The following is an 11,232-nucleotide window of genomic DNA, read 5'->3' as shown; positions in this document are numbered from 1 at the left end:
GTATAGAAAGAAAATGAAATGGACTTGAGTGTGCTTATAGATCCTGTTGTGATAACTTAGAAGAAAATCACTCAGGAAAGTCTCAAATTCTCCTGAGGAAGGTCCAAGAGAAAACAGTGCTTAAAGTTACATCAGACAGATGAGCATTAGACATCAATAGGATCTTCCAGGTCTGATGCTATTGCAAAGGAAGCTATGAATGCTCTTTCCTGGAGCCTTTCAGCACCGGAGAGTTACCCAACGGTCAGGGTTGGAGAAGGGATCTTCCCCTCCAGGAGTCTTCCCACTAGACAGACTCTGCCTGGTAAAAGCTGCTCCTCCCAAGTGCCCTCACCACAGCCCCTTTCATTTCTTTATTTCAAAAACTGTAGATGATGGGGTTGCACATGGGGGTGATGATGGTGTAGAGGAGAGAGAAAGGCTTGTCTTTGTCAGGACCATGTTTGCTGCGTGGTTCATGTAAGAGAACATGGCTGAGGTGTAGAAAAAGATGACCACAGTCAGATGGGAGGCACAAGTAGAGAAGGTCTTCCCCAGACCAGAGGAGGAGGCTCTGCCCAGGATGGAGGCCAGGATGTGGGCATAAGAGATGACAATGAGCACCATGGGGCTGAGCAGCACCACAACGGCATCAGCAAAGATGACTCTCAGACTAAACTGGGGGTCTCCATAGAGAGAGCAATCACTATGGGGGCCTCGCAGAAGAAGTTTTCTATGTGGTTGTCTCTGCAGAAGGGATTCTGGAATGACATATACTCAAGAAAGATGCCATTGATCAGCCCAAAGAACCAGGCAGTACTCACCAGCCTCACACAGACCTGCTGGCTCATGATCTGGGCATAGCTAAATGGGTGGCAGCCACACCCACACCAAAAACCAGATACATGTGGGTCAAGAACGAGGCAAAGGAGACCACACAGTTCTTGACCACCAGGTGAATCAGCATCAGCATTCCACCAGGTGGAATGGTGGTAGGAACGAAGTAGATATTCAGGAAGGATAGGTGGCCAAGGAACAGCGTGGGGCTACTGAGCCTGGGATCTGTCCAGGTGATGAAGATGATGAGGCCATTCATGGGCATGGCAAGGCTGTTGAGGGCTAGGAAGAGGACAAAGAGCAATGCCCGTGTGGAAGGGGAGCTCTGCTCAAAGCCCATTAGGATAAACTCTATCACTGTGCTCCTATTCCCTATATCCACAATCTGAGGCCTCCTTGAAGAGGGAGGACAGCAAAAGCACAGACAGGATAGCTGTGTACAGGTTTTATCCAGTTGTATAAAAATAGATTAAGGGCAAAAGGGTGAAAGAGATGGGAATTTCAGTAAACTCCATGTGAGTCGGCAGTGTCATGGGCACTGAAAATACCAGTTCTACTGTAGGCAGGAATAATGGAAACATGTTATGAACCAAGAGAGATTCTGTTGTACTTCGTATGAATCAAGTTGGACCTGAAATACCGTATCCAGTTCTGTGATATCTATTTCCAATGATTATATACCAATGGGATTATGTTCAGAGACAAAAATATTGCGAACGATCTAGGAACCACGTGACAAACTTTTTGTGGTATGCGGGCCTCTCACTGTTGTGGCCTCTCCCATTGCAGAGCACAGGCTCTGGACGTGCACGCTCAGCGGCCATGGATCACGGGCCCAGCCACTCCGCGGCAGGTGGGATCCTCCTGGACCGGGGCATGAACCTGTGTCCCCTGCGTTGGGAGGTGGACTCTCAACCACTGCGCCACCAGGGAAGCCCATGTGACAAACTTTTAAAGGAAACTTTAAAGGAAAGACTTAGGGCGAACCTGAGAGGTCCTTTTAAAAGTCAAGTGGTTTTTCATTTGGGAGAGAGAATTCACTTTTTCTGTGTAACCTCCAATGATTAGAACTGAAACCAGAGAGTATAAAAACCAGAAAAAATCATGGATATTTCTAATGATAAATTTTCTTTGTTTTCCTGACTATAAATGTAATGCTTGCTTATTATAGAACATCTGAAAAGTACCAAAAAGCAAAAGCAAAAATAAATAAATAAAAGGATACAACCAGAGAGAAACCACACCTGTGTTTTAGTTCATGTCTTTTCAGTAGTTGTTTATCTTTGTTTATATTTTAAAAGGTTTTAAGACTAATACAAAACCTGATAGAACCTTCCATAGGAACCTGAGTGAGGGGGAGAAGTATACCTTCAACAAGAAAAGCAGCAGAGACCCTGGATACACATGGACCTGAGCTGCTCACAGCCTCCTTGGAGGCTCCGTGAAGGCCAAACCCACTTTGGGGGAGTAATCAATTAAGGGTTCACAGACAAAAGGTTCACTTATGATAGCAGGAAAAGTAAGACATGGCAGCATAGAAGTACTTGAGCTCACCACCTCCCACAAAAACACCAAAATCACAACTAACTGCTGAACAACCATCAACAAAAAAGACTGGAACCTACCAAAGAAGATATTCTACATCCAAAGATAAAGAAGCTGCCAAAATGAGAAGGTAGGAGGGGCACATTTGCAAAAAACTCAAATCCCATACCCACTGGGTGGGCAACCCACAAATTGGAAAATAATTATATCTCAGAGGTACTCCCACAGGACTGACTGTTCTGAGCCCTGCATCAGGCTCCCCAGCCTGGTGGTCTTGCATTGAGAAGAGGAGCCCCCAGAGCATTTGGTTTGAAGGCCAGTGGGCCTTGATCACAGGAACTCCACAGGACTGAAGGAGACAGAAACTCCACTCTTGGAGGGCACTCACAAGGTTTTGTGTGCACCGGGACCCAGGGGAAAAAGCACTGACTTCATAGGAGTGTGGGCCAGACCTACCTACTGGTCTTGGAGGGACTCCTGGGGAGGCAGGGGGTGGCTGTGGCTCACTGTGGGACAAGGACACTGGTGGCAAAGATACCAGGGAGTACTCAATGTTGTGAGCTCTCCTGGAGGCTACCATTTTGACACCAAGACCTGACCCCACCCAACAGCCTGTAGGCTCCACTGCTGGGACGCCTCAGGCCAAACAGCCAACAGGGCGGGAACACAGCTCCACCCATCAGCATACAGGCTGTCTAAATCTTCCTGAGCCCAAATCCACCTCTACACACACCTTTGACATGGCCCTGCCCACCAGAGGGACAAGACCCAGCTCCACCAACCAGTGGGCACACACCAGTCCCTCCCACCAGGAAGCCTTCATAAGACTCTTAGACCAGCCTCAACCACCAGGGGGCAGACACCAGAAGCAAGAGGAACTACAATCCTGCAGCCTATAGAATGGAAATTGCAATCACAGAAAGCTAGAGAAAATGAGATAGAAGAGGAATATGTTCCAGACGAAGAAACAAGATAAAACCCCAGAAGAACAACTAAGTGAAATGGAGATAGGCAATCTACCTGAAAAAGAATTCAGAGTAATAATAGTAAAGATGATCCAGGATCTTGGAAAGACAATGGAGGCACAGACCGAGAGGATACAAGAAATGTTTAACAAAGAGATAGAATATATAAAGAGCAAAGGGAGTTGAACAATACAGTAACTTAAATGAAAAATACACTAGAGGGAATCAATAGCGGAAAAAATGAGGCAGAAGAACAGCTGGAAGACAGAATGGTGGAAATCACTGCCACAGGACAGAATAAAGAAAAGAGAATAAACAGAAATGATGACAGTTTAAGAAACTTCTGGGAGAACATTAAACACACCACCATTCGCATTATAAGAGTCCCAGAAGGATAAGAGAGAGAAAGAACCTGAGAAAATATTTGAAGAGATAATAGCTGAAGAATTCCCTAACATGGGAAAGGAAACAGTCACCCAAGTCCAGAAAGTGCACAGTCCCATACAAGATAAACCCAAGGAGGAATACATGGAGACACATATTAATCAAAGTGACAAAATTAAAGACAAAGAGAAAACATTAAAAGCAACAAGAGAAAAGCAACAAATAACATACAAGGGAATCCTCATAAGGTTATCAGCTGATTTTTCAGCAAAAACTCTGCAGGCCAGAAGGCACTGGTACAATATATCTAAAGTGATGAAATGGAAAACGTACAACAAAGAATACACTACCCAGCAAGGCTCATTCAGATTTTATGGAGAGATCAAAAGCTTTACAGACAAGCAAAAGCTAAGAGAATTCAGCACCACCAAATCAGCTTTACACAAAATGCTAAAGGAACTCTGTAGGTGGAAATGAAAGGCCACGACTGGAAACAAGAAAATTATGAATAGGCAAGCTCACCTGTAAAGGCAAACATACAGTAAAGGTATGAAATCATCCACACACAAATATGATACCAAAGCAAACAACCATGAGAAGAGGAGAGTACAAATGCAAGATATTGGAAACACATTTGAAATTAAGTGACCAGGAAAAAACAATCTTGTATATATATAGACTGCTATATCAAAATCTCATGGTAACCACAAACCAAAAATCTACAATAGATACACACACACAAAAGAAAAAGGAATCCAAACACAACACTAAAGTTAGTTACCAAATCACAAGAGAAGAGAACAAAAGAGGACAGGAAGAAAAAAGACCTACAAAACCAAATCCAAAACAATTAACAATATGGCAATAAGAACATACATAATAATAATTACCTTATATGTAAACGTTCTAAATTCTCCAACCAAAAGAAATAGATTGGATGAATGGATACAAAAAACAACATCTATATATATGCTGTCTAAAAGAGACCCACTTCAGATCTAGGGACACATACAGACTGAAAGTGGGGGGATGGAAAAAGATATTGCATACAAACGGAAATCAAATGAAAGCTGGAGTGGCAATTCTCATATCACGCAAAATAGACTTTAAACTAAAGACTGTTACAAGAGACAAAGAAGGACACTACATAACAATCAAGGAAACAATCCAAGAAGAAGATAAAACAACTGTAAATATCTATGCACCCAACATAGGAGCACCTCAATATATAAGGCAAATGCTAACAGCCACAAAAGGAGAAATCAACAGTAACTCAATAATAGGGGAGGACTTTAACACCCCACTTACATCAATGGATAGATCATCCAGTCAGAAAATCAATAAAGAAACGCAGGCCTTAAATGACACACTAGGCCAGATGGACTTAACTGATATTTACAGAGCATTCTATCTGAAAGCAGCAGAATACACATTCTTCTCAAGCGCACATGGAACATTCTCCAGGATAGATCTTGGGTCACAAATCAAGCCTTGTTAAATTTAAGAAAACTGAAATTGTATCAAGCAACTTTTCCCACCACAACGCTACGAGATTAGAAATCAATTACAGGAAAAAAACTGTAAAAAACACAAACATGTGGAGGATAAACAGTACACTGCTAAATAACTGAAATATCACTGAAGAAATCGAAGAGGAAATAAAAGAATACATAGATACAAATGACAACGAAAATATGATGATCCAAAACCGACGGGATGCAGCAAAAGCAGTTCTAAGAGAGAAGTTTATAGCAATTCAATCTCACCTCAAGAAACATGAAAAATCTCAAATAAATAACCTAACCTTACACTTAAAGCAACTAGAGAAAGAAGAGCAAAGAAAACCCAAAGTTAGTAGAAGGAAAGAAATCATAAAGATCAGAATAGAAATAAATGAAATAGATACGAAGAAAATAATAGCAAAGATCAAGAAAACTAAAAGTTAGTTCTTTGATGAGGCTTCCCTCATGGTCCAGTGGTTAAGAATCTGCCTTCCAGTGCAGGGGACATGGGTTCGATCCCTGGTCGGGGAAATAAGATCCCACATGTTGTGGGGCAAATAAGCCTGCATGCCACAACTACTGAGCCTGTAAACTCTGGAGCCCATAAGCCACAACTAGAGAGCCTGTGTGCCACAACTAGTGAAGCCTACACACTGCAACAAAGAGCCCAAGCCTACACACCACAATGAAGAGCCCACATGCCACAATGAAGACCCAGCACAGTGAAAAAAAGAAAGAAAAAAAAAGTTTGTTCTTTGAGAAGATGAACAAAACTGATAAACCTGTAGCCAGACTCATCAAGAAAAAAAGGGAGAGGACTCAAATCAATAAAATTAGAAATGGAAAAGGAGAAATCACAACTGATGCCACAGAAATACACAGGTTCATAAGAGACTACTACAAGCAACTATATGCCAATAACATGGACAACCTGGAAGAAATGGACAAATTCTTGGAAAGGTACAACTTTCCAAGACTGAACAGGAAGAATTAGAAAATATAAACAGACCAATCACAAGTAATGAAATAGAAACTGCAATTCAAAATATTCTAAGAAATTATAGTCCAGGACCAGATGGCTTCACAGACGAATTCTATCAAACTGTTTAGAGAAGAGATAACACCTATCCTTCCCAAACTCATCCAAAATATAGCAGAGGGAGGAATACTCCCAAACTCGTTCTACGAGGCCACCATCACCCTAATACCAAAACCAGACAAAGATATCACCAAAAAAAGAAATTTACAGACCAGTATCACTGATGAACATAGACGCAAAAATCCTCAACAAAATACTAGCAAACAGAATCCAACAACACATTAAAAGGATTATACACTATGATCAAGTGGGATTTAGCCCAGGATGCAAGGATTCTTCAATATACGTGAGTCAATGTGATACACCATATTAACAAATTGAAGAAGAAAAACCATATGACCATCTCAATAGATGAAAAAAGCTTCAATACCCATTTATGATAAAAACTCTCCAGAATGTGGACACAGAGGGAACCTACTTCAACATAATAAAGGGCATATATGACAAACCCACAGCAAACATCATTCTCAATGGTGAAAAACTGAAAGCATTTCCTCTAAGATCAGTATCAAGACAAGGACGCCCAATCTTGCCACTTTTATTCAACATAGATTTGGAAGTCCTAGCCATGGCAATCAGAGAAGAATAAGAAATAAAAGGAATACAAATAGGAAAAGAAGAAGTAAAACTGTCACTGTTTGTAGATGACATAATACTATACATAGAGAATCCTAAATATGCCACCAGAAAACTACTAGAGCTAATCAATGAATCTGGTAAAGTTGCAGGATACAAAATTAATGCACAGAAATCTCTTGCATTCCTATACACTAACAACAAAAGATCAGAAAGAGAAATTAAGGAAACAATCCCATTTACCATCGCAAAAAAAAAAAGAATAAAGTACCTAGGAATAAGCTTACCTAAGGAGGCAAAAGACGTGTAATCAGAAAACTAATATAAAACACTGATGAAATAAATCAAAGATGACACCAACGGATGGAGAAATATACCATGTTCTTGGATTGGAAGAATCAATATTGTGAAAATGAATATACTACCCAAAGCAATCTACAGATTCAATGCAATCCCTATCAAATTACCAACGGCATTCTTCACAGAATTAGAACAAAAAGTTTTACAATTTGTATGTAAACACAAAAGACCCCAAATAGCCAGAGCAATCTTGAGAAAGAAAAACAGAGCTGGAGGAATCAGGCTCCCTGATTTCAAAGTATACTACAAAGCTACAGTAATCAAGACAGTATGGTACTGGCACAAAAACAGAAATATAGATCAATGGAACAGGATAGAAAGCCCAGAGATAAACCCACACACATATGGTCACCTTATCTTTGACAAAGGAGGCAAGAATATACAATGGAGAAAAGACAGCATCTTCAATAAGTGGTGTTGGGAAAAATGGACAGCTACATGTAAAAGAAAGAAATTAGAACGCTCCCTAACACTATACACAAAAATAAACTCAAAATGGATTAGAGACCTGAAGGTAAGGTCAGACACTATAAAACTCTTAGAGGAAAACATAGGCAGAATACTCTTTGACATAAATCGCAGGAAGATCTTTTCTGACCCCCCTCCTAGAGTAATGAAAATAAAAACAAAAATAAACTTATGAGACCTAAAACTTAAAAGCTTTTGCACAGCAAAGGATGCCATAAACAAGATGAAAAGACAACCCTCAGAATGGGAGAAAACACTTGCAAATGAAGCAATGGACAAAGGATTAACCTCCAAAATATATAAATAGCTCATGCAGCTCAATATCAAAAAAACCAATTAACCCAATCAAAAAATGGTTGGGAGACCTAAACAGACATTTCTCCAAAAAGACATACGGATGGCCAAGAGGCACATGAAAAGATGCTCAACATCACTAATTATTAGAGAAATGCGAATCAAAACTACAATGAGGCATCACCTCACACCCGTTAGAATGGCTATTATCAAAAAATCTACAAACAATAAATGCTGGAGAGAGTGTGGAGAAAAGGGAACCCTCTTGCACTGTTGGCAAGAATGTAAATTGAAACAGCCACTGTGGAGAACAGTATGGAGGTTCCTTAAAAAACTAAAAATAGAACTACCATATGACACAGCAATCCCACTACTGGACATATGCTATGAGAAAACCATAATTCAAAAGGACACATGTACCCCCAATGTGCACTGCAGCACTATTTACAATAGCCAGAACATGGAAACAACCTAAATGTCCAATGACAGATGAATGGATAAGAAAGTGTGGTACATATATACAGTGGAAAAAAGAGGAATGAAATTGGGTCATTTGTAGAGACGTGGATGGACCTAGTATCTGTCATACAGAGTGAAGTTAAGTCAGAAAGAGAAAAATAAATATCGTATATCAAAGCATATACGTGGAATCTAGAAAAATGGTACAGATGAACCTATTTGCAGGGCAGTAATAGAGGTACAGACATTGAGAACAGACATGTGAATATGGGGAGAATGGGGAGGGTAGGACGAATTGGGAGATTAGGTTGACATATGAATACTACCATGTGTAAAATAGATAGCTAGTAGGAACCTGCTGTATAGCACAGGGAGCTCAGCTTCACTCTCTGTGATGACCTAGATGGGTGGGATGGAGGGTGGAGTGGGAGGAAGGTCCAAGAGGGAGGGGATATAGGTATACATATAGCTGATTCACTTTGTTGTACAGCAGAAACCAACACAACATTGTAAAGAAATTACACTCCAATAAACAAAACATAAAAGTAACTCCTCTGTTAAAAAATAAATAAACTTAAAAGCTTTTGCACAATAAAGGAAACCATAAATGAGATGAAAAGACACCCCACAGAATGGGAGAAAATATTTGCAAATGATGCAACCAACAATGATTAATCTCGAAAATATGTAAACAGCTCATGCAGTCCAATATCAAAAATAAATAAATAAATAAATAACCAAACAAGCAACCCAATTAAAAATTAATTTTTTAAGAAGATCTAAACAGACATTTCTCCAAAGAAGACATACTGTTGTCCAAAAAGCACATGAAAAGATGCTCAGCATCACTAATTATTAGAGAAATGCAAATCAAAACTACAGTGAGGTATCACCTCACATCAGTAAGAATGGCCACCATCAAAAAGTGTACAAACAATAAATGCTGGAAAGGGTGTGGAGAAAAGGGAACCCTCCTACACTGTTGGTAGGAATGTTAATTGGTGCAGCCACTATGGAGAACAGTATGGAGGTTCCTTAAACCAATAATAGAGCTATCATATGATCCAGCAATCCCACTCCTGGGCATATATCCAGAGAAAACCATAATTCAAAAAGATACATGCACCCCAGTGTTCATAGCAGCACTAATTACAATAGCCAAGTCATGGAAACAACCCAAATGCCTATCAACAGATGAATGGATAAAGAAGATGTGGTACATTTATACAATGGAATATTACTCAGCCATAAAAAAGAATTAAATAATGCCATTTTCAGTAACATGGATGGACCTAGAGAGTATTATACTAAGTGAAGTCAGATGGAGAAAGACAAATTCATATGATATCGCTTATATGTGGAATCTAAAGAGATGATTCAAATGAACTTATTTATAAAACAGAAACAGCCTCACCGACTTAGAAAATAAACTTATGGTTACCAAAGGGGAAAGGTGAGAGGGAGGAATAAATTAGGAGTTTTGGGTTAACATATACACACTACTATGTATAAAACAGATAATAAAATATGTATAAAAAAGATAACTATGTATAAAAAAGATAATCAACCTACTGTATAGCACAGGACACTCTACTCAATATTCTGTAATAACCTAAATGGGAAAAGAATCTGAAAAAGAATAAATATGTATATATGTATAACTGAATCACTTTGCTGTACACCTGAAGCTAACACAACACTGTAAATCAACTACAGTCTAATATAAAATAAAAATTAAAAAACACACACAAAACAAAACAAAAAGAAAAAATGCAGCAATTACAGCTGATTCCAAGTTGGGAGATTGCTAAAACCCTAATACGGAGAAAGAAAAAAGGTAAAATATTCATTCTTTATTTGAATAGGGACCTGGGAATAATTGCACTCCACTGCACTTTATGGGCAAAAATGGTTCATTCATTTAATAAATGAAAGCATATTGTATTCAGATATTGAGCTAGGTGCCAAGGATATACAATCATGCATGAGAACTTCCTCCCTGACCTCATGGAGATTATACTGTATCCCAAGACATTAGATTGGGAGGTAAGTTAGAGTATAGATAATCCATATAAAATATGGATAATATTAACAAAAAGCACACATTTGTAAGTAGGTATATTTCAAACTTCATTGCCTCCATACAGGGAATGTACCTTTTTGTAGGGTCATGAAACACTTACAATGTATTAATGGTATATTAGAGTATAAAAAAATCTTAAATGAATTCCAAAGATCCAAAACATTAGGACCATATTCACTACACTAAAACTAGGCATTAAAATTCTTAAATTTCCATAAAGAGGCGATTTCTTATAATTCTATTTATTTTCTCCCCTTAATGAGAGAAAAAGAGCACAGGTGTTAGCTTGTGTATAGGATTTTCCTTAAGAATATTGTTTAACATCACATTGCACACTATAAATATCACACAATTTTTCCAATTATACCTCAATAAAGCTGAAAAAAGCCTGTCAACTCCCAGTGGGAAAAAAAGAATATTGTTTGCTTATATTTTTTTACTTCAAGAAAAGAAGTAAACTCTTACTGAATATTTAAATTTAGAAAGTGTTGTTTTGATAACTTACAGGTAACAGGTTTTTGATCAGCAGGCCACCAGGAGTGCTGTGCCAGCTGTGTACTGCACAAAGGCTGCTGAAGGAAAGGGTGGATGCTGAAATTGAGCCTGTTCTCATTTTACCAAACTGTACCCTGATGAGGGGCTGTCTGAGTTCAGAGGGAGTGCTGCCTTTTTTCAAATCCC

The 11,232-nt window shown here is 39.1% G+C and overlaps 1 protein-coding gene across 1 annotated transcript in view; it reads right to left on the bottom strand.

The window, feature by feature from the left end:
* Positions 1-286: 286 nt before the first annotated feature.
* Positions 287-11,232, bottom strand: part of LOC132499536 (olfactory receptor 10AD1) — a 67,393-nt gene continuing 56,447 nt past the window's right edge. The window contains 4 exon segments of the mRNA XM_060114195.1: positions 287-456; positions 459-671; positions 674-859; positions 862-1,211. Of these exon segments, the coding sequence (XP_059970178.1) occupies positions 287-456; positions 459-671; positions 674-859; positions 862-1,211 (919 nt within the window).

The sequence above is a fragment of the Mesoplodon densirostris genome, chromosome 11 (assembly GCF_025265405.1).
Source record: "Mesoplodon densirostris isolate mMesDen1 chromosome 11, mMesDen1 primary haplotype, whole genome shotgun sequence".
NCBI lineage: Eukaryota > Metazoa > Chordata > Mammalia > Artiodactyla > Ziphiidae > Mesoplodon > Mesoplodon densirostris.
Note: the sequence above shows the minus strand (reverse complement) of the source record. Positions and strands in the feature narration are given on the sequence as shown.